The sequence below is a fragment of the Dermacentor silvarum genome, chromosome 1, assembly GCF_013339745.2.
Source record: "Dermacentor silvarum isolate Dsil-2018 chromosome 1, BIME_Dsil_1.4, whole genome shotgun sequence".
In the NCBI taxonomy this organism is placed as follows: Eukaryota; Metazoa; Arthropoda; class Arachnida; order Ixodida; family Ixodidae; genus Dermacentor; species Dermacentor silvarum.
This window is the reverse complement of record NC_051154.1, coordinates 411,232,548-411,259,773: the sequence shown is the minus strand read 5'-3', so window position 1 is coordinate 411,259,773 and position 27,226 is coordinate 411,232,548. Positions and strand designations below refer to the sequence as shown.

General features: G+C 47.6%; 1 protein-coding gene across 1 annotated transcript in view; it reads left to right on the top strand.

Annotated features, from left to right (window-relative positions):
* The window catches only part of LOC119447187 (endoplasmic reticulum transmembrane helix translocase), a 265,907-nt gene that overhangs the window by 229,948 nt on the left and 8,733 nt on the right, over window positions 1-27,226 (top strand). Inside the window, exons 21-22 of the mRNA XM_049663732.1 lie at window positions 8,983-9,125; window positions 20,817-20,928. Coding sequence (XP_049519689.1) covers window positions 8,983-9,125; window positions 20,817-20,928 — 255 coding nt within the window. The remainder of the gene's footprint in view (window positions 1-8,982; window positions 9,126-20,816; window positions 20,929-27,226) is intronic.

The window sequence follows — 27,226 nt, the reverse complement described above, 5'->3', positions numbered from 1 at the left end:
CAAGATAAAAATGCGAGACTGTCTCGACCTGCACTGTAGTCCAAGGAACGTGACAAAAAAAACAGAATCAAAATAGGCTAAACGGTAACGAAGAAATCAGCTCCAGAAACTGAGCAGAAAGGCGAAAAAACAGTTTTGAGAAAACGGCTCTCAAAGTTGCACCTTCTCTTCAGTTCTCTAAAACGCACCAAAGTTGTAATCTTTGATGTGTTTTGTGACGTGGGGCTTCTTGGACATGTGGCCTCTGGTCTGCTGAGCCTTCGTTCTGCCTTTTTCATGTTTGTATGGCATTCTTTACTGCTGCTCTACAAAGAGCATGGTGCCTGGGTTTCAAACCAAGTGAGGTGCAGAACTATGTGAGCGTAATATATATAATATATTATATATATTAATATATAATAAAATATACAGTAGTTCTAGGGTTGTATCTGCAGACTGCCCCATTGATAGCAGCCTATAGTGCAGTCAGTGAGGCATTGTTTTCTTTTCAAAAGGTAGAATCGACCATGTTACTGAATGAAGGCTCTCAGCAGCCTTCTGAATCATCTTCCATTGACAATGGCTATGGAGGTTAGGAGAGCCACTGATAGATAGGCAGCAATGCAGCTGCTAGGTGCTTTCCAGCCTCTACTTTTTGTATCATGCCTCACTTCTGCAGCCAGGTGTCTGTGCCAGCCTAAGTGGCCTAGTGAACAGAGCTCATGATGAGGTTCTCTTTATGAAGGGGTGGTATGATAGGTATTATTACTAGATATCGTGGCATTACGATAACAGAGTCGGCGCGCGATGTGCTAAGTCGCGGGTCGATCCGAGGTGCCGATGTGCGAAATGCCTGGTCGCGGGTCCGCGGAATAGACGCTCGACGAGCTTAGTCGCGCAGTCCGAGGTGCCGATGCGCGAAATGCCTGGTCGCGGGTCCAAACGCTCGGTAAGCTCAATCGCGCAGTCCGAGGTGCCGACGCGCGAAATGCCTAGCCGAGGGTCCGAGCAATAGACGCTCGAGGTGTCGACACTCCATGAGCGATGTGCCGACACGCGAAATGCCTAGCCACGGGCTCGAGGAGTCGACGCTCGAGGTGCCGACGCGCGAAGTGCCTAGTCGCAGGTCCGAGTCGACACTCGATGAGCGATGTGCCGACGCGCGAAATGCCTAGCCGCGGGCTCGAGGAGTCGATCCTCGATTAGCTTAGTCGCACAGTCCGAGGTGCCGACGCGCGAAATGCCTAGCCGCGGCCTCGAGGAGTCGACGCTCGCGGTGCCGACGCGCCAAGTGCGTAGCCGCGGGTCCGAGGAGTCGACACTTGTTGAGCGATGTGCCGACGCGCGAAATGCGTAGCCGCGGGCTCGAGAAGTCGACGCTCGATTTGCTTAGTCGCGCAGTCGGAGGCGCCAACGCACGAAATGCTTAGGCAAGGATCCGAGAAGTCCGCGCGCGATGTGCTTCATCGCCGAGTCGGAGACGCCTACGCGCGAGAGGCTTAGCCGCGTGTCCGAGCATTCCGTGCCCGAAGCTCGGTCGCGAAGTCCGCGTCACCGATGCTCGGAATGCTAAGCCGCGGGTCTGAGACGTCCAAAAAAAACGGGATCGGCCACACTACTGCTATGTCCACGTAGCGCCCGCTTTAACACTCGTCGAAATTACGGAAACTGTCCGGAGCTCGCGAGGACACCGCAACAAGCGGAGCAGACGACGCCATCACGGAGCGAGCACCGAACCAATGGCGAACCGCGCTGGAGTCACATGGCGGGCGCGGCCAATCGGTGGCTCCGGCACGACCTTCAATCATTTGCTTTTTGTGTGCTTGTTTCTGTATGGAGGAGATAGCTGAAGCGGCAGATTTGAAGACGGAGAAATGCGCTTTCTAACGAGACCAAGATGGCGGCGCTCGGCTGCGCCGTTCCGAAGATATCGTGGCTTGAAAAACGCCGTTTTTTCGCGATTTCCGCGGAATTTTTCGGCACCTTGGCTGATACAACAATTTTTTTAGAGCACTTCTACTTGGTTTTCAGTGATGATATTTCGGAATCAGATAGAATAAGAGTTACAGAAACTGAAAATGTGATTTTCAAAAAATCGATTTTTTAGCCATTTTTCGCGATGCGAAAGCCGCGTCCCCCCTTAAGGTAAAGGGGTGGCGGGCCGGGCCGGGCGGGTAACGTAGATTATTACCGGGCCCGGGCCGCAAAAATCGGCCCGTGCAGTGCTCTAATAGAAATGCGGCCGCCACGGCCGGGATTCGATCTCGCAATCTCGTGCTCAGCAGCGCAACGCCTGAGCTGACTGAGCCACCACGGTGGGCTACAGGTGTAGCTCTAGACGTATAAAACGTGGGTGTATCGTGAGCAGAAACGGTGAATTTCGGTAAATAAGCAAGGCTACCATCATCATCATCATCATTATTGACAGAAGCTGACCCCCCCCCCTCAGAAAAAACCTGGATCCGCCCCTGGCACGCGCCATATCTTGGAGGTAGTCTGTGGCAAGGGCTAGCTAAGATGGTTGGTGCTTTGATGCGCATGGGGTTCGCACGCCGCACATCTAGTGTTAGTGGTCGCGTAGATCTCAAGTTTCTGAGACACGGTGCAGAGCGTTCGCTCGCGTTGTCAGCGAGTGTTCATGATGATCGAGTCAGACCTGTTCATGTTTGCCTGAGCGTGCATGACGCTGATAAAACCTTACTTCATGTAGCTGTCTCTCGGCTGTCACCATCAATGCGCGCCCGTCTTTCTGGTGAAGCTGTGCAATATTTATTTTTTTCTCTGGACGAATAGGGGTACCTTTTTACACTTTCGTTATTAATTTTTGGGCGCCATCTGATGATGACTGTGAGCACTAAGCACACTCAGCCATGGTGTCCAAAACTTTGGTGCTGTGCGATACAACACGCACAAATCTTGGATGCTGTGAGACATGCCAATACATTGCTCTCGGTACAACCTGCACCACACGCGCTATCGCGCATAACTGTGCTATTATGGCCCAACCTTCTTGCAACTTGTTCACAAGGGCTTAATTACAAGATACTATCCAACAGGAATGTTCTGGGAATACATGAAATTATTTTTACTGCGGAAACATTAACCTCGAATTAACAAAATTTTTTATCACTCCAAGTACAACTTTGTAATTTAGAGCATTGACTGTATTCATCAGAGATGCTCCTCTTTGAGGGAAAGATGTAGCAATGTACGTGGTGTATGCAAAAAGAAACCGAATTTTTGAAATAGCGCGCCAACCGGCAGAGGGAGCGCGCTGCGGCTACTGAGCGCATGTAGCGGCAGGTTTGGACAATAAACTGCCATTTGCCGCGTTTCGATCTGATCGTTAGTTGGCGAGCTACAGCCGCTTAAGTGAGCACATGAACAAGCTGTTCTTCGGATTGATGCCAAAGTGACAATGAAGGAATTGGAAGAACAGCATGTGTGTGTGAAGTTTTGCTACAAACTTTAGAAAACTGTTATGATGTTCTTAAGAAAGTTTTCATCATCATGGGCAGCGGCGAGTAGTTCCTGGCTGATTTCAACACGGGTCTGCTTTTGTTCGTCAGTGAACAAACGCGGCACGAATTTTGCACTGACACGACGCATCCCAACTTTGTCACTCAAAATTTCATGACATGATACCCACTTCGTCAGCGACTTCTCGAACAGTCATGCCACGATTTCCATGAATCAAAGTTCGAACTCTCTCGACGTGTTCATCATCTGTGGATGTGGAAGGTCGTCCAAGCTTGGGATCGTCACCGACCGATATTCTTCCGTCTTCTAAACGCGTGAACCAATCATAGCACTGCGTGGGACTCATACAGTCCTCTCTGTGTGCTTGGCTAAGCAACTGAAATGTCTCTGTGAAAGCTTTCCCAAGTTTGTAGGAGAACTTCACACCCCCACGCTGTTCTTCCAATTGCTTCAGTGTCACTTTGGCACCAATCCGAAGAACAGCTTGTTAATGTGCTCACTTCAGTGGCTGTAGCTCGCCAACTAACGGTCAGAGCGAAAGGCGGCAAATGGCAGTTTGTTGTCTAAACCTGCCGCTAATGCGCTCAGTATCCGCAGCGCGCTCCCTCTGCCGGTTGGCGCTATTTCAAAAGTTCGGTTTCTTTTTGCACACACCTCGTATATAGTCATCACTGTCACATCATTTGTCCTATGTTGTGCGAGCACAAAAATTGTGCTATGCTCTGTTTCTTCCAGCATTAAATCAGTTGGTAGTTGGCACTTCGTGTGTGTCCTCCGTTTCCTATGTGCCATCTAGCGCCCCAAAACAATGTTAAGGTATATTCCTGGAGTTTAAAGAATATTATTGTAAATTGGAATCATTGTGCATGCATTTTTGCATAAGTCCAATCCTGTCGACTTCTGTTATTTTGACCCTGATGCGACCGCCAAAATTTATCGAATTATTCAACAAGTTGAATTAAACAAGATGCAGAAAAATGTCAGAACACGCCGCTGATTCATTTGGCTGTATTTTCCTGATTCTAACTTTCCCCTGAATCAAATGGATACCCACTATTTATGTCTCCAAAGTAAAACGCAAACGTAGAAATGAGACGAAAGCTCCTAAACGAAGTAGACTTCGAACGTGTACCCGATTTTTTAGCAAGGTATAAGTATTGCACCATGGCGGCCAATTTCCTAAAATCAGGTTTGCTGTACGTTTTTTTTTTTTTTAAGTCAGCTTCATTGCAATACATCTGTGCTACACGGTAAAGCCCACAAATGCCGAGAAGGCAGTTTTGGTTTAGTGTCTGATTGCACCCCGCAGGAAATTGTTGGCCCAATTTCCTAAAAAAAGGGAAAAAAAAAGAAACAGGTGCTCATTAGAATCGGGCAGATACCGTAATCGGACATTGTGAGCTATGTTTATTGATTCCTAGGGTAGGCCGAAAATGGGTGTTTTTGATGATAGATTTTTACGTGTGTTCAACGCATTCACCCTCCTCAAAGATCCATTGAGACAGATGCTACCACTAAAAGGGGGTCGGCAAATTTAAGCTGACTGTTCAATTTTGAATTATCTGGCAAAGACCAATTTTAGGATCGATATAAGGAAAGTTTGGGCCCATAGAAATGCATGAGCGCCGGCCGGGACCTTTGAGCGGGATCGAATTCTTGAGTCTGCTGTAGAAGAGCTAATCATGCCAAAGGATCTGATTGTTATGAGCAGTACATCTCTGTTGCGAACCATTTCAAGAACTTGGCTGTCTTTTTTGGCATCACAAGCATTGCAAAATAATGTGCACTTAATCTCTGCCTGCTCTTTTTTAAAGGTCACACTGGCAAGCATGGCTGCTGTCCTTAGTTGGTTATTCTCATTTCCAATTAAGTTGTCAAAAGGCTGATCAACACATGTGCCACATTATGAGGGATGCTGCCTAGCCAGAATTTCTGTCAGCCAATTGCTGTGATGATTTCCTTTTAGTGTGGACTTGGCATTTAGCAGAAAATGTTTACATGCACGGAATAATGAAATGACATTGTTGCAGCAGTGATTTACGCCTTAATCTAATGTATTGTAAAAAAATAGTGGCTAGTTTCACTGTTTCTCTTTTTTATATGCATGCCTCTGATTGTACAGTGGAATCTCGATGATACGAATCTCACGGGGTCACGAAAAAAATTCGTATTAGTCGAAATTTGTATCATCGAAACACAATTAAAACTAGCTAAATTAAAGAGTCGAGAGGTGAACTCACTCAGGCACACATACGTAAAAAGCATTTACAGTATAGACCACTTATAACATAACCGTTTATAGTGCAGAACTGGCTACAACGCGGCCTTTTCCGACTCCTGTTTACCCTCCCATAGAACTCCATGTATACGCATACCGCTTACAGTGCAGCCGCGTGAGACGAAATTGCGGCTTCAGCGGGAAAATCTCGCCGACAAGGGCGGTAGCGAGCATCAGGTGCACCCACCGATGGGAGAGGAGATCAACGAATGCGATGCAGAGGAGGAGCCTGAGATGTGGAGCACGAGTCCAAGGACGATAAAGTCGTTACCGCGCGCATGTGCGAGTGAAAGGACATGCGCCTTCACGGGCAGCGAACACACAGCAGAGAGTAAACGCGACTTCTGTTGCGCGAAAGGCCGTGGGGGTATGGGAGGGAGGGGGGGCGACGCTGTGCTGGGGCGTCAAATGCATATCTTGCAACCGAGGGCAAGGGTAACTGGCAACGAAATGTCCCCACGCGAAAGGAGCAAAGCGGGAAGGTAGCGCGGGAGGGAGGGAGGGGGGGGGGGGCGGCTTCTACTCTGCCAACAAATGCGTTCTTGTACTTTGCGCCTGTGCCGGCTGTCGGTGTTGTCGCGCGCACCGTATCTTGAAAGCGATCTCCACATGGCTCTGACCTTTGTATGCGCTGTGCTTACGCCGCTCAGTTTCCGTTGAAGTGATAGACCGCACGAACCTTCGCTTGCTGCGGCGGTAGCACGTGGGAAGCACAGTAGCGCGGCCGCCGCAGCGAGCGAAGAGACAAAAAGAAAAGCAACAAAAGCGCCACCGCTTCAAACTCTTCGTGCCCAGTCGCGACTTCCGCGCTGTCTGGCGTCGCGTCCGCGCCTCTGCACCAAAAGAGAAAGGGAAAATGCGCGTGACTGCGCGCTCACGGTACGATCACAGCTCATAATACGATCACGGCTAATATGAATTTCCGGATGGTACGAAGTTTTCTGTGGTCCCGGCCGAGCCCCATTACTTTGCAACGTGCTAGAGAACGCTTGTTACGAATCGATTTTCGACCCGCGTCGGTTGATACGAATAAACGCCGCCACCCCAACGGCCGCGAAAGAGAACAGCGCGCAGTCATCCGTTTTCTCCCTTTCTCTTTTAGTGCGGAGGCGCGGACGCGGCGCCGGACAGCGCGGAGGCCGCGACTGGGCGCGAAGAGTTTGAAGTGGTGGCCCTTTTCTTGCTTTTGTGCTGTTCCCCACGCAGGCCTGGGGAAGCGCAGCCGCCGCAGCGAGCGAAACTTCGTGCGGTCTATCGCTTCAATGGAAACTGAGCGGCGTAAGCACAGCGCATACGAAAGTCAGAGCCGTGTGGAGATGGCTTTCAAGATACGGTGTGCACAACAACACCGACAGCCGGCACAGGCGCAAAATATAAGAACGCATTTGTTGGCATAGTAGAAGCCGCCCTTCCCTCCCTCCGGCGCTGCCTTCCTGCTTTGCTCCTTTCGCGTGGGAGATTGCGTCACCAGTTGCCCTTGTGCTCGGTTGCAAGATACACATTTGGTGCCGCAGCACAGCGTCGCCTTCCCCCCCGCCCCCTCCTTCCCTCCCATACCCCCACGGCCTTTCGTGTGACTCGCGTTTGCTCTCCGCTTTACGTTCTCTCTCTGTGAAGGCGCGCGTCCCCTGCGCGAAAGGCGCGCTTTCGCTCGCACATACTGTGCGTGACGATGATCTTATCGCCCTTGGACTCATCAACTGCGCGAAAGGCGCGCTTTCACTCGCACATACCGCGCGGTGACAATTTTATCGTCCTCGGACTCATGCTCCACGTCTCATGCTCCTCCTTTGCATCGCCCTCGTTGATCTCTCCCATCGGTGGGCGCAGCTCGTTGAGAAGCGTGCTCGCTACCGCCCATGTCGGCGAGATTTTCCCGCGGAAGCCGTATTATAACCGGTATTTCGTCTCACGCGGCTGTACTGTAAGCGGTATGCATATACATGGAGTTCTATGGGAGGGTAAATGGGAGTCGGAAAAGGCCGCGTTGTAGCCAGTTCTGCACTACAAAGTTACGTTATAAGTAAATGGTTTTTACGTGCATGTGCCTGAGTGAGTTTACTTCCGACTCTTTAATTTAGCCAGTTTTAATTGTGTTTCGATGATACGAATTTCGGCTAATACGAATTTTTTTCGTGACCCCGTGAGATTCGTATCATCGAGATTCTACTGTACTTCTAGATATGCATGATACAGAAGGTGGTTTGTTCATGCGGTTAAATTGTGGCAGTTTCAGGCAGTTTTGTACATTTTCATTTTCTTTGTTAGAATTGAACCGAGCACAAATGTAACAAATGAAAAGTGTAAGAAGACTTGCTATGAATTGCTAGATAGTTTTATTTGTGTGGCCATCGCCATAGGTTTCTTCAATTTGGATACACTTTCTGCACTATTAGTTCAAGGAGTGCGGCACTTTTGTATTTTTCTGGTGCATGGCGCACCTTCACCTATTTTGCGGGAGTGCGCACCCAGTTCTCTGCGAGTTCACAGCTGTTTTCCACTCGAGGAGGTGCAGCCAAAGTGCAGCAGCTGAGCTTCGAGCAGACGACTTGCAGCGAGCTTGTGGCTTTGTATCAATGGCATTTCAGCTTAATGCTCTTGCTGTCCACAATGCTAGTGGCTCAATTTTAAAACAATGAAACGCCTGCGCTTGTAAAGTAGCAGGCAAGCAAAATTATTTAGTCATCGGAAGCTTCTATTGGACCTTTCTTCCTGCCTCTCACTGTTGCCCGTGCTGTCAGGGCGTGTGTCAAAAGCTGCTTTTCCTTTTTGGCACCCCTGCAGTTGGTCACGCTTCTGTTCCAGTACCAGCGACCAGACGTTGCCATGTCCCAGCAAATGCCGGCTGTCGCAGAGCCTGACCTTGTGTGTACGTGCGCAGTACAAAAGCAAAACGATTCTTGATTCACATGGAGCAGCTTTCGAGGCAGCCCAAGAAACGCTGAGGCGATGAAAGAAGACACTGCAACCATAAGGATGTGCCAAACATGCCGAGCAATTGACAATGCTTGCACTGTTCTATTCATCTTGGTTATTCAACATTAGTGTTGGCATGACACTTGGACTTTCTGAATAGTCACCGCACTCTCACAGCATCGCAATAGAACCACTTGAGTAGGTGTAGTCAAATCAAATGTGCTATGTGCCTTCCCACGTTGATTACTAGCCACACCATATCCTACCACTGCCCTTTCAGATTGCTGTCTAGGTAGTAGAGCAGGCATTACCTTTCTTTTCTTGTGCAGCCTCTGAAGGTCCTTTCCCACGAGCGTCCATTGCCCAACATCTTCAACGCGTACACCCTGCTGACAGTGCTACTCCAGTTTGCAGTGCACTTTGCCAGCCTTGTCTACCTCGTCCAGGAGGCTACTGCACGATCACCACCTCGGTGAGCGGGATGAGTTGAATCACATTGGCTGTGTGGATGTAATTTATTTTGTTGATACTTGTGCTGTGGTAACTTCTGAGCTCTCTGTTATACTTTTAGTTGCAGCATTTGGCACCCTCTATAGTTGTCTCTCAATTAATTACAGAAAAATTGCTTGTTGAAGTGATTAAGTGTGGTTTAGGCGAGCTGGTTTAGCATGATACAGTGCATACTCGAATTTTGGACATGTTTGGTGATAGGCTGTAAAGATAGCACTTTAGCTCATTTAGCATAAGAGGCTGTTGTCAATTAATGACAAAAAAAGGTTAGGTAAGACGTGGACCCTGAAGTACTTGCAAGATAAAGTGTATCTAACATGACTGCCACCACGGGGATGTATCAATTTATTGCTTTTGAGTAAAGGTCATTTGGCTTGTTACATTTTTCTGTATTTGAAGACTAACCAAAAAGAGTGATTGCTGGACAGCAGCATGATCTGATGGTGAAACGATTTTGCAATAGATTATACAATTGTTGCCAAAAATCTGGATAAATGACGTGAGTTCAGAAGGATGGTTGTTTATAAAAATAACGAAGGGCTAAGAACAGTCCCCTTAAACGCCAGACTTCACTTGAGTGAGAGGGGAAGAGATGTTGATGCCTAAATTTCTAATCCAAAAAGACCATTGATGCACAAGAATGACCATAGGTAAAAGAATGCACCAGAGGTGCTTCTGGAAAGCCAAAGCAAGTGTTTAAATTGAACGTATTTCTTGAGCTGGGGGATTTGCCACTTTGATGGAATTGTAGTGAGCGATAGGCAGGGATGCATCAATTTCATGTTTTGTCACTCATTGGTGACACGACACAGGCGCTCAATGTTGTGGGTGTGTCGCAAGACAAACACAAGGACTGATGCCCGGCACTTTTCACCACAAACAAACAAGTGCCGCCCCTTTATTGAAAGGCAAATATATACAGTGGAAACCTCCACATCTCCGCCTTTAAAGAAAATGGAAGAGGGGAGAGACCGGAAAACAATAATATATTTAGGTGGTCCTGGGGAACAACCTGTTGGCCACTATGTGTTCACACAACTTGATTACTATCAGTCGAGGACTGTCCCCGGGTGCCTCATGACTCTGCTGTGCTGGCAGACTGGTTCCCAGACAGCAACCGGATGCTGTGTCGACTCTTGTCTGCTGCTCTTCCAGGAACAACAAGTGGCACCATTATGCTGCAGGATGCCGCCTCGCTGTATTTCAACAATGTAGCATCGTGGCCTTTGAACCGAGCTCAAGACTGTACTCTGTCCTGTAGCACGCAAAACTTTGGCCTGTTTGTAACGGTGGCACATTTGCTGCTCGGTGGCGCCTATTAAAGTCGCCGGTCTGCGTAAGCTTGTAGTTCGCCTCTTTATATGCTGCCTTCCCTCTGACTGGCCAATTTGGACGTAACTGCCCGTCCCTCTTGGGGAGTCTGGTGCGTAGTTGAAACCACTAACTCCTGGAGCATCTCAATAACTCAACAAGGCCAAGTTATACTTTTTTCCTTTGCGGAACAGATCTTTTGTATTCTGAGTCATTCTCTCGGCCCCACCATTTGACTGTGCGTAGTGTGGGCTGCTGGTTAGGTGGTCAAAGCCATATACCGTTGCAAATGTTGCAAAATCTCACCATGGAAATGGGGGGGGCCATTGTCCGACCTGACCTCATCAGGGATGATGGCTTGTGCCGCCATACTCCTCAAGCGATAATTACTTCTGGGAACCTAGAGTAGTAGTTGACCACGAGGGTGAATGTTTGACCCTTGTAGAGGAACAAGTCCAAGCTGAGAAGTTCCCAGGGGTGTCCTGGTAGTGAACCAGAGGTCTTGCCCGGTTGACTTCGGTGGGGGCGCATTGTTCGCAGTCGGTGACAACAGTGGTCTGCTGGTATACCAGGCCACCAAACAGACTCACAAGCCAGAGCCTTACTCCTGTTGATGCCTTGGTGTCCTTCGTGTAGCAGTGTCAGTACTGCTGGCTGGAGTGCAAACGAGATAACAATGCAGGCACTCTTGATAGTAGAAGATTATTGCAGACAGAAGGCTCATATTCCACTGAGGCATATTTTGTTATATTTAATGGCATCTTGGATTTCTGCGGTCATCCGCGCTGGCAAAAAGTGATAAATTTTTTGCACTTGAAAGAGCGTAAGATTGGGCGAGTTGGTATTTCATGTCTTATACGCATGAAAAGGGACGAGGCACGGATGGACGACGCGGACACAGCGCTACTTGCCATCCAAGACTTGCCATCCAAGTCTTGTCCCTGTTGCAGTTTCCTTAGGTTCAGGGGTAGGACTTCTGATGAGCGGGACACTGCTTGCGTTGCTAATCGTTCTACCGTGTCCAGGGGAAAGATGGCTTCAGGGAGATGTGTGACAGAGTGTCTGCCGTTGCTAAGAGCTTTCCAGGCATGTGTAGGCATCCTCAACTGGTATGTATTGCATTGTTTTCAGCCTGTATTCGAGGAGGCAACATGTGCAGCTCCCAAAGAGGAAAACCTTGAAAAGCTTGCAATGTCGGTAAACCTAGGAGAAGCACGGTGAGGGACAACATAAAGGCGCTGAGTACTAGTTTTTTCTTGCCATCAAAGTTGTGCCAAATACGAGCCGAGCACACATAGTGATTGGCCTCCTGTAAACGGTTTCTACACCATGTTGACTTGTGTTGGCAGCCTAGGGAAGTCGCTTGGAGCCATGGACATTTCGGCTCCCGAGTCAACTTAAACGGCGCGATGTAGTTGCAAACTGTTATATGTCAACAAACGTTGCCTTGGCGGGCATCCCGACGGCAAGAACGCGGATGAAGCTGAGCTTGGCTTGCTTGGTAGAGTGCGAGTTGACGAAGTGGGCAGTGAAGCAAGCAATGACCGCATCGTCAGAGGGGAATGATTGTTCACCAAACAAGAATGCATCGAGGATCAGACGAGCTTCGGGGAACATGCAATACAGAAGTGAGGGAACCCGTACATCCTCCGACGCCTGGCTGACTCCAGAAACTGCGACATAAGTCATCGTAGTGGGTTCGCCGCATCTCCCAGCTTGCTGGATGTGTGAAGTCGAATGGTGCAGGTGGCTGCAAGTTGAAGCCAAGCCATTTGCCATTAGGCTGCTCGCTGGCCATCGCATCGCCGCCAACAGTGTTGGTCTCAGATCTGCCGCTGACGTTGCTGGTCTCACTGACACCGTTGGCTTCGAAGGGTTAGAGACGGGACCTCACTCCTGACACTATGTTGTGGGTGTGTCCCAAAGACAAACACAAGGACTGATGCCCGGCACTTTCTATCCCAAACAAACAAGTGCCGCTGCTTCAGTCGAAGGTAAATACAGTAGAACCTCGCTGTTACGTTTTTCACGGGACCGTAAAAAAATAACGTAAGAGCCGGGAAACGCAAGAGCCAGGAAACAGGAAAAATTGAGAAATGGGAGTAGTGTTGAACTGCACACAATATTATTTTAATTCTTACGTGCGACCAAAAGTAGTTTCGTCCGACAGCCGAAGTATCGATTGCGATTAGCTATACAAAGAATAGTAGTTTTATCGTCTGTATAAACTTGTAAACATTCGGTTATTAACTAATTAACAAACATGGTGTCAGCGCCCACAGGCAAACATGAACACATCACACTCGATGAGCGCGGACACGCACAGTTAGGCGTCGCTGCAGAAGCGAGCGAAGTGACCTTCGTGCTGTTGTCTATCGCTTCAACCCAAACTGAGCGCTGAGAACACGCAGCACGCACAAAGCCACGAGCCGCCGACGCACCTACACTGCGTAGAATCTGCCCCCACGCAGATCGCTTTCAAGATACGGCCCGCGGGACCGCGCGCGCGCCGCCGCGCAGTATGATGTCAGAGCACAACGCTGCCCGCTCCCCCCTCCCTCGCTGGTGCCTCGAGCGCAACGGAAGGAGGCGTGCTTCCTCTCTGCTTTTCTTTCGCGCGCGAGACGCGGTCGTCGGCTCCCCTCGCAACCTTTCACTCGCACATTCAGCATACGGCCGCGTGGCTTCCCTCGCAAGCTTTCACTCGCACATACAGCATACGTCGCCGCGCGCCGTATGCTGTATGTGCGAGTGAAAGCTTGCGAGGGGAGCCGACGACTGCGTCTCGCGCGCGAAAGAAAGTATACGGCGCGCGGCGACGGCGTTATCGCCCTTGGACTTTATACGGAACATCTATGAGCCAAAACTAATTTTAGGGCCGCAACGCGTCATAGGCATCATCTTTCAGTGGCGTAGCCAAGGGGGGGGGGGGGGTTCAACCCCCCCCCCCCCCGAAATTTTTTGCACCCCCCCCCCACACTAACCCACCCTTTTCTCTCGTCGCTTCGCGCTGCCATATTTCAAGAAACCGGTGCTACTTTCACACTTTCATTGCTGGGCGGTTCCGTTTGGGTTGGTAATTTACAGCAAATCATGTCTGCATATGGAAAAAAACTGTCACGGTGTTTGTCAAGGCCTTGACACTCTGTGAGGTTTTGGGCGCGAATGTGGCGGCCGCATTCTGAAACAACAAATGCGCAACAAATGCGCAACAAATGAAGCAACAATAGATGAAGGCGAAAATGCTCGAGGCCCGTTTACTTAGATTTAGGTGCACGTTAAAGTCCCCAGGTGGTCGAAATTTCCGGTATACATTTCCGCCGCTTCCCTTCAGGTGCCGGTTAGGCCGCGTTCGCGTAGGAACTTGGTCTCGAAGCTCTCGGAAGCGGCAAAATCTTGCAAAAATCCGCCCGCCTAGGCGGCAAAACAGACAGAAAAACAGGCGGCGAGCCAAATTGGTCTCGGACCGATTTTTTCGCCATGGCGAAGCGGAAACGCGGCGGAAAGTCGTTCTGCTCGACCGGAAGCTACACTAGCATGTAAACTTCCGGTCGTAACATTGAACATGGCACCAAAAGTGTAGGCTGTAATGCTGATCGACGCGATCAAGAACCACCCCTTGCTCAACGACAAGAGTGGCACTCAAAAGTACTGTCAGCAATACTCGCGATGATAGTATTCAACGTCGCGCGACAGGAGATGCGGCAACGAAGCCTTGGCGTGACCCAACTTCTTACACTTTTGCAAAGCCAGGCGAACCCACCACTGCCGTTTCCGAGGTTTTCTTGTCTTCCGTTTATTTATTGTCCATTTCTAGAAAACAAGTAGGTAGAAGTATAAAAGCCATTTCTTCTTCCACTTCCACGGCAGACAATAGTTAGGCAGATTCCTCGTTAGCGCTCCATAATTCTCCTCGCACGCGTGCGGTATGTTGCAGAAGTCGCGGGGTGCTTTTCTCGTCGCGACGATAGATTGGGAGCGTAGGTCTCACGTAGGACGCGCAGGCTTCGGCGAGCCTCAACACAAGGGCCAGCCCGGGTTTTAGCTTTGGTGTTCCCGTTGCCGCTTTCGTGCCCTAGAGGCGCCGAAAATAATACGAAATGATGAAAGGTTATTACAACTTGTAAATAAAAGCTATTAAAGAAATATAATCACGCCTATAGGCAGCAACCTGTGACACAGCGCTACCGCGCCCGTGTGAGGAGAATTACAGAACGCCAACGAGGAACTTACCGAAGGTCGCAGATGACACGCGAAATTGCGCAAGATGATCACTTTTGATGACGGGTGGGTCAGTGAATGAACATACCGCTCGAAATAATGCGATAATGAGTGCCACCACGCCGACAAACGTACGCAGACTAGATGGATGTGGACGAAAGCGGCAGCGCGGCCGCGGTGGTATAGCAAAACAAATTTGAACTTGGACATGCGCGGAAAAAATTTTCCGGCCGCTTTGGCCTCTCCACCCGCTTGCCGCTTCCCAAATGTGAACGTAGCCATAGTCTGCAGCGCAAAACGTCTCTCGTTTGCGATTGCGCCCCTACGGAAGGCTGGTAGTTACTGGGGCCGTATTCTGAAACGTTCGCCTAGGCGAAATTTCTTTTTTCGCTTTCAGGCGTGCGCGCTGATTGGCTGGTTGAGCAAAATTGAATGACGTCGGGCTCAACCACCCAATCAGCTCATCCAATTTTACTAAAACAGCCAATCAGCGCACGCCTGAAAGCGAAAAAAGAAATTTCGCCTAGGCGAACGTTTCAGAATACGGCCCCTGTTGTGTTGCTGAATCCCAAACCAGCAATTACGAAAGGCTGGTAGTTGCTGTTGTGTTGTGGAATCCCAAACCAGCAATGTACACACGAAAGGGTTGATGCCAGCAGTGAAATTCCACCGACTCGCAACAGAATGCACGAAACAGACAGCCGACAAGCATGGATTACTGCTGTGCGCAGTACAGCGTAAGTAAACTCTTGTTGCAGGCGCTGACAGTTCTCGTCGGAGTTCACGCGTCCTGAGAAATTGATTATGTGCACTATGCACTGAACAAGACCGGAGTTCATTCCTGCATCACTAGTACACCAATCAGTCGGGATTCTGTGAGGTACAAGGCCACTTCCTGTTTGCACCGGCCTAAGTGAAGCAGAAATGACTCGCACGCACTACTTAAAATGCGTACACATGCCATAACTATGCAGTGCGGTGAAATATTCTGTACAATTCTGAATATGTTGATGTAAAGGCAAATTACGGCTGCACGCTCGCACACAGCGGAAGACACAGCGGCCCATGCACTTGCCGCAGGAAATGCAAGGCGACGAAAGCTTCGTAAAAAAAAAAAAAAAAAAAAAAAAAAAAAAAAGCATTACTCGTTTTTGCGCGTATTTAAGTTTTCTAGCGCAAAGATGCAGCGAACAAGCTATTGCTATGGGAGTAGGTATAGCCTGGTAACACGTGCATTTTCACATGTATAGCCGTCCTTGACCTGTGAAACGCACTTCGCCCCGACGAGGACGACGCCATTTACGCTTAACGGAGATTAACAATTAATGATGTCTTCTCCGATCGGGCGGGTCGTCTCAATGATGCGTTTTCGAAGACTGGTCCATTCAGTGGCGCGATGAGAGACGGTTGCTCCAAACGCCCACTGTACCTGTCGTACTTACTGTATTTTACTGAGCTTACATTACTTTTTACTTAATTTCTTCACAAGCACACAGTGCCACACACACACGCGAGGGGGGGGGGGGTCCCATGTCTTTGATATACATGCATAGAGTGTGCTTAAACTACCGATACTTATTATCGATCACGTCACGTAGTGGAAAGCAGACGCTTGCCCCCCCCCCCCCCCCTTCCGGTCGGGCCGATGAACCCCCCCCCCCCCCCCCCGAAAAAAATTTCTGGCTACGCCCCTGTCATCTTTAGATAGCAAAAGCGGATATCAAAGGCCATACTTTTGCTGGCGGAAACCGAAAATACGTAATAAATTTCGCCCCCAGCACTTTGGGCGGCCAATGCCATCGTCAAGCAACCAAGCCAAGCGACATGAAAAGTCAAAAGGGCCGCTCGGGCCGGCGCGGTGTGGCAGTTCGCAACGTATGATGCGGGAACGGTCCCACAGTTGCGACGTAACAGCGGGGTTACCAATGCATTGGGTTCTATGGGAGCTGTGCCGGGACCGGCCGAAAACGACGTAACAGCCGGGAAAACGCAGCACCCGGGAACGTAACAGCGGGGTTCTACTGTATATACAGTAAAACCCCGGCGATACGATCATGGTTGGTACGAATTTTGGTGTGATACAAATTCATAACATTCCCCAGCCGAAATACATTGCTCACAATACAAAAAACATCAGCTGTTCCAAATGCATTGCCACGCTGCTGCGGGTCATACGAACGCGTGAGCAACAGCGGCAGCGGCCGAGCCAGCGGGACGACTGGCACAGATAAACTGGCACAGCGGGATCTGGGCGGGATCCATAGTCTCCAAGCAACTGGCTACGTCACGCGGCTGCGCAATCTCTTATTGGTCCCCCCAATGAGCAGACCAGACCACATCACAGCCTGATGCTTTGACCAGCGAGAAAGACGACGAGGACCGCTGCAGCCATGACGACCATAGCAGCAGCCACGACGGCCAAAACGCTCCCTGCACTTGACGTGCCGAGACGTTCAGTGGCGTGCGAAAACATTCGTGAGAACACGTGCGCGCGCTTTTTCACCTTCCAGAAGCCGATCGTTGATGATTTGGGCAAGAAGAAAACGCACACAGATAGTAGAAACCTGTTTATACGTTTTAACAGCAAAGCTATTTAAGCCAGCCATAAAAAGTGCACGTTTCACGAAACTATCATCATCAGCATTGGCTCAAGCATCGTCGTCTTCCGCAGCTGGCTCATTGGCGCCCCTCGGTTTAACGCTCGTACTCGTGCTCAGCACACGCTCGTGCCACTTCTCCTGTGTTTGTCGTCTTCTTCCACAGCTGGCTGCGTGGCCGCTAGTCATTCCAGCATGCAATTTCACTTCTCTTCTGTCGTCATAATGGGGACGCAAAGCTTGCACTAAGCTGCGCAAAGCTCGAGACACAACGAAGCCGCCCGATCGATTGCGTCTCCTGGTAGTAGCTAAGTTGAACTTGGCTATGTTGAGGTTGAACTTGGTAGCAGCTAGGTTCGGCCTTGGCTATGCCTGAATTGAGCTTGGTTATGTCAGGTATCTCTTAGGTTATGCCGCAATTGATCAGCCAGCTTCGCTGTGTCTCGAGCTTTGCGCGGCCTAGTGCAAGCTTTGCGGGTTTTTTTTTTTTTCAAGGGAACGTGAAAAAAAATATTTATAAAAAATTCGCAATTTTGTCCGAAGGGTGAAGCAACGATTGCGATAGCAAATTAGTAGGCAGATGTACGAACTGAGGATAGTAGTTTTATCGGCTGTATAAGCTTCTAAACATTCGCTTACGAAATAAATTAACAAGCACGGTGTCACACGTGCACAGGTAAACATGAACAGATCTTGCTTGATGACCGCGGGAACTTGCTGTCAAAACGCTGGAGTAAGGAAGTGCGGCAGCAGCAGCAGCATGTGAATTCACCTTCGTGCCATCTCTCGCTTCAACGCGAAACAAAACGTCAAAAGCACAGCGCATGCTAAGCTATCCGGCACTAGGCGCACTCTGTCAAGGTCGCAGATCATTTTGAAGATGTGGCCCGTGCAGGCGCACACTTTGCGCACGTCGCAAATTGCTTTGAAGATACAGCGCCCGCCCGGCCGCACCGTATCTGCAACGTGCCGGTCGCTTGTTGCAACCCACCGGTCACTTGCTACAAGGTACACGCTGGCTGCACCACTAAATTTACGTGACCGCCACATTCAAACGCAACATAAGATGCAGGAACATTACAGATTGGCGACGTATGAAGGGGAACTTAATGCATGGAAGTCAATGGGATTCAGGTTGAGACTGCGAAAACGTGACGTAGCAGCCGGGAAAATGCAGCAGCGAGGAACATATCGACACCCCCCCCCCCCAATAGGAATTTTTTCTAATAAAAATTAATTAATTCTTTCTTGATTTTGTGTATATTTTGATGATACGAATGTTGGGTGATACGTTGGGTGATACGAATATTTCACACGACCTCGCAAGATTCATATCACCGAGATTTTACTGTACAGGGAATCCTGTACGGAGGAGGTGCCAAGAACTGGTGGCACGCCAACTAAACAGTGGCGACATCTACAGTAAAATAATTATCAAACTCGGGACTTTTTGAAAATCCCGCATTGATGACAGAACGCACTGGCCAGAGCGAGCGTGACATGTGTCTGTGCCATGCAGTTGGGCCATGCTTTACATCATAATTTCATTGCGCAGGCCTTATTATGGTGCAACATCTTTTCCTGAATTTTGCGCTGCAAGCTGTTTCATTCGGGAAAGGCCAAGTCACACTATAGGCCCACATGACACCGATGCCCACATGACAGCAACGATCGACCGACTCGTCAGAAAGTGTCACCGAGATACATTTTGTCATGCTAGGACAACAACAACAATGACGTGGTCGATGACGTCGAGTTGTCATAGTGTGACAGGCATTCAAGCCAACAATGCCAATAAAACTAGTCTTCTGACAGTCATGAATGACCGGTCTTCGTGTGATCGACCGTAGAGCGAAAATGTCACGCCGATAACACTATTGCCGGAGCAACTGCACTTTCGTATATATTTATTAGTGCTCAAAGCATGTCGGAAAAAGCTTTCCAAGTTGAAATGCACGATCGACCACTCTTCCCAGCCGACCTCATCGAGGTTGAGCGGTTGTTGATGTCATTCAGCAGAACTTAGGCCTAGCATAGACGAATTCGTACACCCACTATCGGCGCACCTGAACTAACGAATTTCAGATGCTCAATTATTCGGACTTTACTGCTGCATCGCCACCTACCGGTAGCACTAAAATACCAATAACCGAAATTTCGGAAGCTGCATGATCTTTAGGGCATGAATCGCGTGTGCGATGCTGTGAGCCCGACGGCCATGAGCGAAGTTGCCTTCCTATCGACTGGCACAAAACTGCAACTCTGGCTGCCGACTCCCAACGAAACAATGTTGGTACGGCCTGGCGGCCTAATTAGTGCAGCCAGCAGAGTGGCTGGTGACAAGCCATTGCGAGAAGCTCGCCGTCAATATGTTCGTGCTCATAGACCTTGTCTGCGATGGAGTGTGAAATCAGATGCACAGGCTAGACCGATGGCCATAGTAGCGGAGTATGGAACCACATGCGGTCCCCGCCATGTTCGAAAAGTCTTCCAACTGTGAGACAAAGATATCAACTTGAAATGACAGTGTGTATTATGGCTAGTGGCTTGGCTCGTTGGATCGTAGTCGGCAAGCCAATGTGCCGATTCCGCGTGATACAGTAAAACCTTGTTAATTCGGATTTCACGAGACCAAAAAAAATGTCCGAATTAACCGAATGTCGAATTATTGATGGTATCCAGAAAACAATAAGGGAATGCTTACTGCATCAACACGCTTTTCTTTAGGGAATGAATGAGCAAATCCTGTTGCTGTTTCACACAAAAGCAGTGCGGAAGTTGCAATTCTCGTCATCTCGTGACTCATTGGCTCTCGCAGCGGTGATCGAGGCCTCACGACTTCCTTCGCAGCACGGCCAACAAGGTGTTATGCGCAGTAGCAAACGCAAGAATAAAGGCCTTAAAAGGCACGAATGGCACGAAGCGTCCTGGTGTTGCTTACATTCACATACGATTTTCGCTGATGACCATAGCGATGCGGACTCCACCGCTTCGTTTTGGTTGGACGCTAGCGCCGTTTTTGCTCTTTTGCGGCGATCCTCGCTCGCTGATCTCCAAAAGTTGTCCGAATTAACCGATGTGCGGCTATATACGTCTGAATTAACGAGAGTCAGAATTATCCGATCTTCTGAATTAACGAGGGTTGAATTATTGAGGTTTTACTGTTTTCAATTGCACGGTTGCATATTCACGGCGATATAGAGTGCTCGTACGTAGCATATTTGTTACTTCCTTGCTTTGTATCTTCACAGCAAGATGCTAGTGGGCCATCAAAATACGCTCTATAGTTTATCCTGGCCTGTCGGAGACACACAGTTGCATTTCTTTCGCATAGACCAGATTTCGACTGTTTTTGACGATATCTGGGTGTGTGCTCAATATCGGATTCAATGAAGGTTTTTTCGGGCTCGATGCCATTTCATTATAACGAAGTTGGACTGTAATAAGCAACTGTGTATCTGCACAACTCAGCTGGGAGCCGTTGTGGAACATGAAAAAATGTATGCCCTCTTTCCCATATGCAGGCCTGAGAAATTTTCTGATCGGGACGACGAGTTCAAGCCGTCCCTCCTAAACAGCACTGTGTACATCATATCCATGGCGCTGCAGGTGTCTACGTTTGCCATCAACTATAGGGTGAGCACTGCCATGTCCTAGCAATTGCGTAAGACGTGATTGTTGCAGGTGTTGTCGCCAATTCGTCAAACCTGTCTCGGGGAAAATAATGCAGTACATTCTTACTGCATTCTCAACATGCTTACTTTTAAATCAAAAGCTAATAACCGATGAGGTTATTGACACTAATAGTCTTTAGTGTATTAGGGTCTGATACAGTGGAATCTCGATGATACGATCACAGCTAATACGAATTTCCGGATGATACGAATTTTTCTGTGGTCCCGGCTGAGCCCCATTACTTTGCAACGTGCTAGAGAACGGTTGTTACGAATCGATTTTCGACCCGCGTCGGTTGATACGAATAAACGCCACCCCACCGACGGCCGCGAAAAAGAACAGCGCGCAGTCACGCGCTTTCTCCCTTTCTCTTTTGGTGCAGAGGCGCGGATGCGGCGCCGGACAGCGCGGAGGCCGCGACTGGGCGCAAAGAGTTTGACGCGGTGGCGCTTTTCCTTTGCACGCGGCCGCCGCACCGAGCGAAGGCTCGTGCGGTCTATCGCTTCAACGGAAACTGAGCGGTGTACGCACAGCGCATACAAAGGTCAGAGCCGTGTGGAGATCGCGTTCAAGATACGGTGCGCGCGACAACCCCGACAGCCGGCACAGGCACAAAGTACAAGAGCGCATTTGTTGGCAGAGTAGAAGCCGCCCCCCTCCCTTCTCTCTGCCTCCTGCACTGCCTTCCCGCCTTGCTCCTTTCGGTGGGAGATTACGTCGCCAGTTACCCTTGCGCCCGGTTGCAAGATGCGCATTTGGTGCCCCGCAGCACAGCGTCGCCCCCCCCCCCCCCCTCCTTTCCCTCCCATAGCCTCCAGCCTTTCGCGCGACGGAAGCAGGGCTGGGCTTGACTGGCGCGCCCGGCCGTGACGGAAGTCGCGTTTGCACTCCACTGTGCGTTCGCTCACCGTGCGTGAAGGCGCCCGTCCCCCGCGCGAAAGGCGCGCTTTCACTCGCACATACGGCGCGCGGTGACGATTTTATCGCCCTTGGACTCCTGCTCCAAGTCTCATGCTCGTCCTCCGCATCACCTTCGTTGATCTCCTCTCCCGTCAGTGGGCACACCTTGTTGAGAAACGTGCTCGCTACCGCCCTTGTCGGCGAGATTTTCCAGTGGAAGCCGCATTATAACCGGTATTTCGTCTCACGCGGCTACACTGTAAGCGGTATGCGTATACATGGAGTTCTATGGGAGGGTAAACGGGAGTCAGAAAAGGCCGCGTTGTAGCCAGTTCTGCGCTATAAACAGTGACGTTATAAGTGATCTGTACTGTAAATGCTTTTTACGTGCGCGTGCCTGAGTGAGTTCACCTCCGACTCTTTAATTTAGCTAGTTTTAATTGTGTTTCGATGATACGAATTTCGGCTAATACGAATATTTTTCGTGACCCCGTGAGATTCGTATCATCGAGATTTCACTATATATATTGGTGTATTAGGCCTATTGGTCTAATAGGTCTAGTAGTATTAGTGTATTAGTCTAATTTATTTATTTATTTCATAATAGTATGAGCCTTTTTCAGGCTCTGACAGGAGTGGAATGAACGATATGTAGAAACAACAGGTTTGGTGTTCCTAAACATGAATTAAAAGACACACAGCTTATATAAATAATCGAGTCAAAAGAGTACAGAGCTCTAGAATCAATCAGTAGATGAGACTCATAATCATGAAAGCAGTGGCTACAAACAGATTTACAAAAGGAATTGCTCTTCAAAGAAATATTCAACATTCGCAACAAAAGCATCAAGTGACACATCATTCATAATATGGTGGCGCAGGTTATTCCATAATTCTATGGATCGAGGGAAAAAATGAAAATTTAAATACGTCACATCTAGCAGCAAATGGTTGTATGCACATGTCGTGGTTGATTCTTTTGGAGTGGTGGTGAGTTGGCTTCAGGTACACATCCTTAGTTATGCTGATACAAGCATGATATAACAGGAAAAGAAATTTCATGCACGCAGTCGGTCGTTGGCATTCTAACATGCTAGCCCTTTTACAGAGAAGTGTCACGCTATCGTAACGGGAGTAACGGGAATAAATAAAACGGAGTGCTAGGCTTTGAATTCTTCAAGTTTCGTTTTCAGATATGACTGATGGGGTTTCCAAACTATGGCGCTGTACTCAAGAATGGGTCTTCCTAGAGTCTTATAAGCGTTTAGTTTTACATGTGGGTGTGCAGCTGACAATTTTCGTCAGCTGAATCCAAGTTGTCGGAATGCTTTTGTACATATATTATCTATGTGGGATTCCCAACTCAATATTTCAGTAAATGCTACCCCCAAGTATTTTACTTCGTTATTACGCGTCACAGCAGATCGTGATTAAAGGTAAATAAAATAGATGGGCGTTTTTTTTTCTTTTCATGGTGACAGATGACGTTTCACTGACATTTATTTTCATATCTCAAGTTTTACACCAAGAATCACTGTTAGTCAGCGTTAAGTGCGGATTATTTTGGTCATCTTGTGAACGAACCGCAGTGTACACAACGCGGTCATCTGCAAACAGTCTCAGTACAGCATTTGGAGTGACACTGGAAAAAATGTCATTTATATGAATTAGAAAAACTGTAGGTCCTAATACTGATCCCTGTGGAACACCTGAGCAAATGTCCAGGCTATTGGATTTGGCATTTTTTATTTCTACGTATTGAGTACAGTCTGAGAGGTAAGCTGCAATCCAGGAAACATTGTTTGAATTAATTCCAATTATACTGAGCTTCTCAATTAACTTACGATGTGTGACAGAATCAAAGGCTTTTGCAAAGTCAACGAACACTGCATCCACTTGCAAGCCAGAGTTAATAGCTGCTGCGAAGTCCTGTGTAATTTCAACTAATTGTGTAACTGTTGATAGTCCCTTTCTAAAGCTGTGCTGTTTTACATATAAAGGTTTGTTCCTTTCCAGGTAGGTTATGACTACTTCGTTAATTATATGCTCCATTTACTTGCAGCAACAGCTGGTTAGTAATATAGGCCTATACATGCTTACTAGGAGCCTATTCCCATAAGTCAACCATAAGCCAGGCAGCGGGCACGGATGCTGTTTCTATGGATAAGGAGAAAATTTTGTGAAGAAGTGGAAACAGTTGTTGTGCATATCGCTTTAGAAAAGCATTTGGCAATTCGTTGGGCCCGGGCGATTTCTTTTCATCAAGCTGTAGCAATAAGCTAAGAATGCCACACTCAGTTATGACAAGGTCAGGCATGCGGAAATGGTATTCCACTTGACTGAATTCTGAGGCAGAAGCACGGGCGAACACAGACTGGAAATTGTATAAACTTTAACCAGAAAATAAACCTTCAGATGTTCTCAATACAAGAAATAAATAACTTTCACACACCGACGCATAACTTTAAGCTGCTACATTGCAACATTCGTAGCATTAATAGAAATATAAATAGCCTGTGTTTATTATTGACTCAACATAAATTTCATTTTGATGTAATCGCTTTAACAGAAACGTGGCTAAAACCAAATGAACTTATCAACATAACTGGATATAACGTAGTCTCAGTTCCTCGCCCTGGCAAACATAGAGGAGGGGGCGTTTTGTTATACATAAAAAAAGAACTTCAATATAAAATTTTTTCCCCAGTGATCGATCAGATGCAGCAGGAACATGACATGTTATTTATTGAACTAGCCAATGGAATAAATATAGGAGTAATATATCGGCCTCCCGGCTCTAACATAAACTCATTTCTTGATTGCTTGGAAACCGTTCTTGAACACTTATCGCTAAAGAATAAGAATTCTATTGTATGCGGTGACATTAACTTAGATTTGCTTGGAAGCACTAATGACGCTTATAAAACACTGATTGGTTCTTTTGGCTTTTCTAATGTCATCACACACCCTACACGCGTTAACAGCAATTCTTCCACGCTTATTGACCATAACTTGTGCAATTTTAACCCAGACGATACAATTTCGGGAGTAATAGATACCGATATAACCGATCATTTTCCTATTTTTCTGTTGGCCTCCTTCTTATCTAGTGTACCGAAACCTGCATGTCGCTCGATTATCCGTTTTGACAGCAACTTGCTACGCGACAACCTCACTGCTGTTGGAGATATGATTATACGTGACAGTGAAGTCAACAATAAGTATGCTTGCTTTGACAGTGTGCTTTCGCAGTCTATAATAACCACGCCCTCCTGTACAAAACATTTTGAGCATCTGGTTCAGCCATGGGTAACACGAAACATTTTAGAACTTTCTAGTAAAAAAGATTACTGGTACAAAAAGCAGAAGCAAAACAAAGCAAACTGCTTTTATCGAAACCAATACAAGTTTTTCAGAAACAAGCTAGTAGCAGTGTTACGCCGCAGCAAAAAAGCATACTACGATCAACTTATTTTGGATAACCAACGAAACTCGAGAAAGCTATGGCAGACAATTAACTCAGTCATCAAGGGGAAAATGCACCCACCGAAGCTCCCAGATTATTCCCTGTATGAATATTCAAAACGAAAGCTGGCAAATGATTTTAATGAATATTTTGTTCATATTGGCCGTAACCTTGCCCAACAAATCCCCCAGGTTAATCATTTTAGATTGCCTCCTAGTATTGTGCATTCATTTGTATTCTTTGACATAATAGCTACGGTAATTAGGTCTTTAGTGCTCTCATTGCCCTCTGGTAAAGCAGCCGGTTGTGATGCTGTTACGGTAAAGTTTCTAAAATCAAATATAGACATACTTTGTCCATTTTTAGAGAACATATTCAACGCCGCTTATCACTCTGGCACGTACCCTGATATCCTTAAAAAGGCAAGGGTGTCTCCCGTGTTCAAAGGCGGAAATCCTGATCTCCTAGAAAATTACCGGCCTATATCGGTTCTATCTACAATCAATACACTATTTGAGAAGCTCATAGCAAAACGAATGCTCAGCTTTTTATTAAAATATAACATCTTAGTACCTAACCAGCACGGATTCTGGCCGAGCAGATCAACAAGCACAGCTGTTACGTCTGTTGTAAATACGATATATAACGCTTTGCATAACAAAGAAACAGTTATTGGCATATTTTTAGACTTAAAAAAAGCATTTGATACGGTTGACCATGAACTTTTACTAATGAAACTAGCTTGCTATGGTTTTCGTGACATAGCGTTAAACTTTTTTCGAAGCTATCTCACAAACCGACAGCAGAGAGTGCATATAGAAGCAGACACTTCCGATTTCTTGCAAATCTCGCATGGGGTACCACAAGGATCGGTATTAGGCCCCCTATTATTTTCCTTATACATAAATGACCTCCCCAACTGCCTGCATGATGGTGATGCCGTTATATACGCTGATGACACAGCTGTACTAATTTCCGGTAAAGATAATGATGAAATAGAAGAAGCCGCTAATGAAGAACTAAATAATATATCTAAATGGTTCACTGCAAATAAACTGACACTAAACTGCACTAAAACTTATTACGTAGTATTTGCATCCTCGGGCAACAAAAATAAACATTCAGTAACTTTGAAAATCGATAACAAAGAAATCGTCCAGGTGGACGCATGCCGATACCTTGGCATCACGCTAGATTCCTCATTGCACTTTAAGGAGCATATCAGTAACGTCTGCAAGAAACTAACACATGCATGCTTTGTGCTCAATCAGGCACGTCAGCACTCTTAAGTACACTGAGAATGTTATACTTTGCAATTTTTCATTGTCATCTTACATACTGTGTAGAATCATGGGGATATACGTATTCTTCATATCTAGCATCACTCATCACTTTGCAAAAACGTGCCCTGCGCATTTTAACCTTTTCAAACTGCAGAGACCATACTGCACCACTGTTTCACGAACTACAGGAACTATGCCCTTTATCGTTGCACGTGACTATCAAACAGCACGTGCTATGCATACAATTTTGTCGAGTAATAACCCGCTTCCCTCCACCATCTTTATCCCCCCCAAGAGACACACAAGAAGATAACCATAATTTCAGCATACCAGCTGTTAACAACTTATACAGTAAGCGACTGTTAGCTTATACAGGCACAAAGATATGGAATGCTCTCCCAGTAGAGATAAAAAGAAGCCCCAATTTTTCTCGCTCACTGAAGGACATTATTGCTAAAAACAATTTTCAATTTCTTGCCGAATTCTAGTGCTATGAAAATAGTGTGCTATCTTGTTCTTGAAATACAGTGTACTAGCATTTTTCTACTCCTGCTATTGTATGTACTTTTGCGGATGTTGAAAAAAAAGGGAAAACACCGATTCGGTTTGA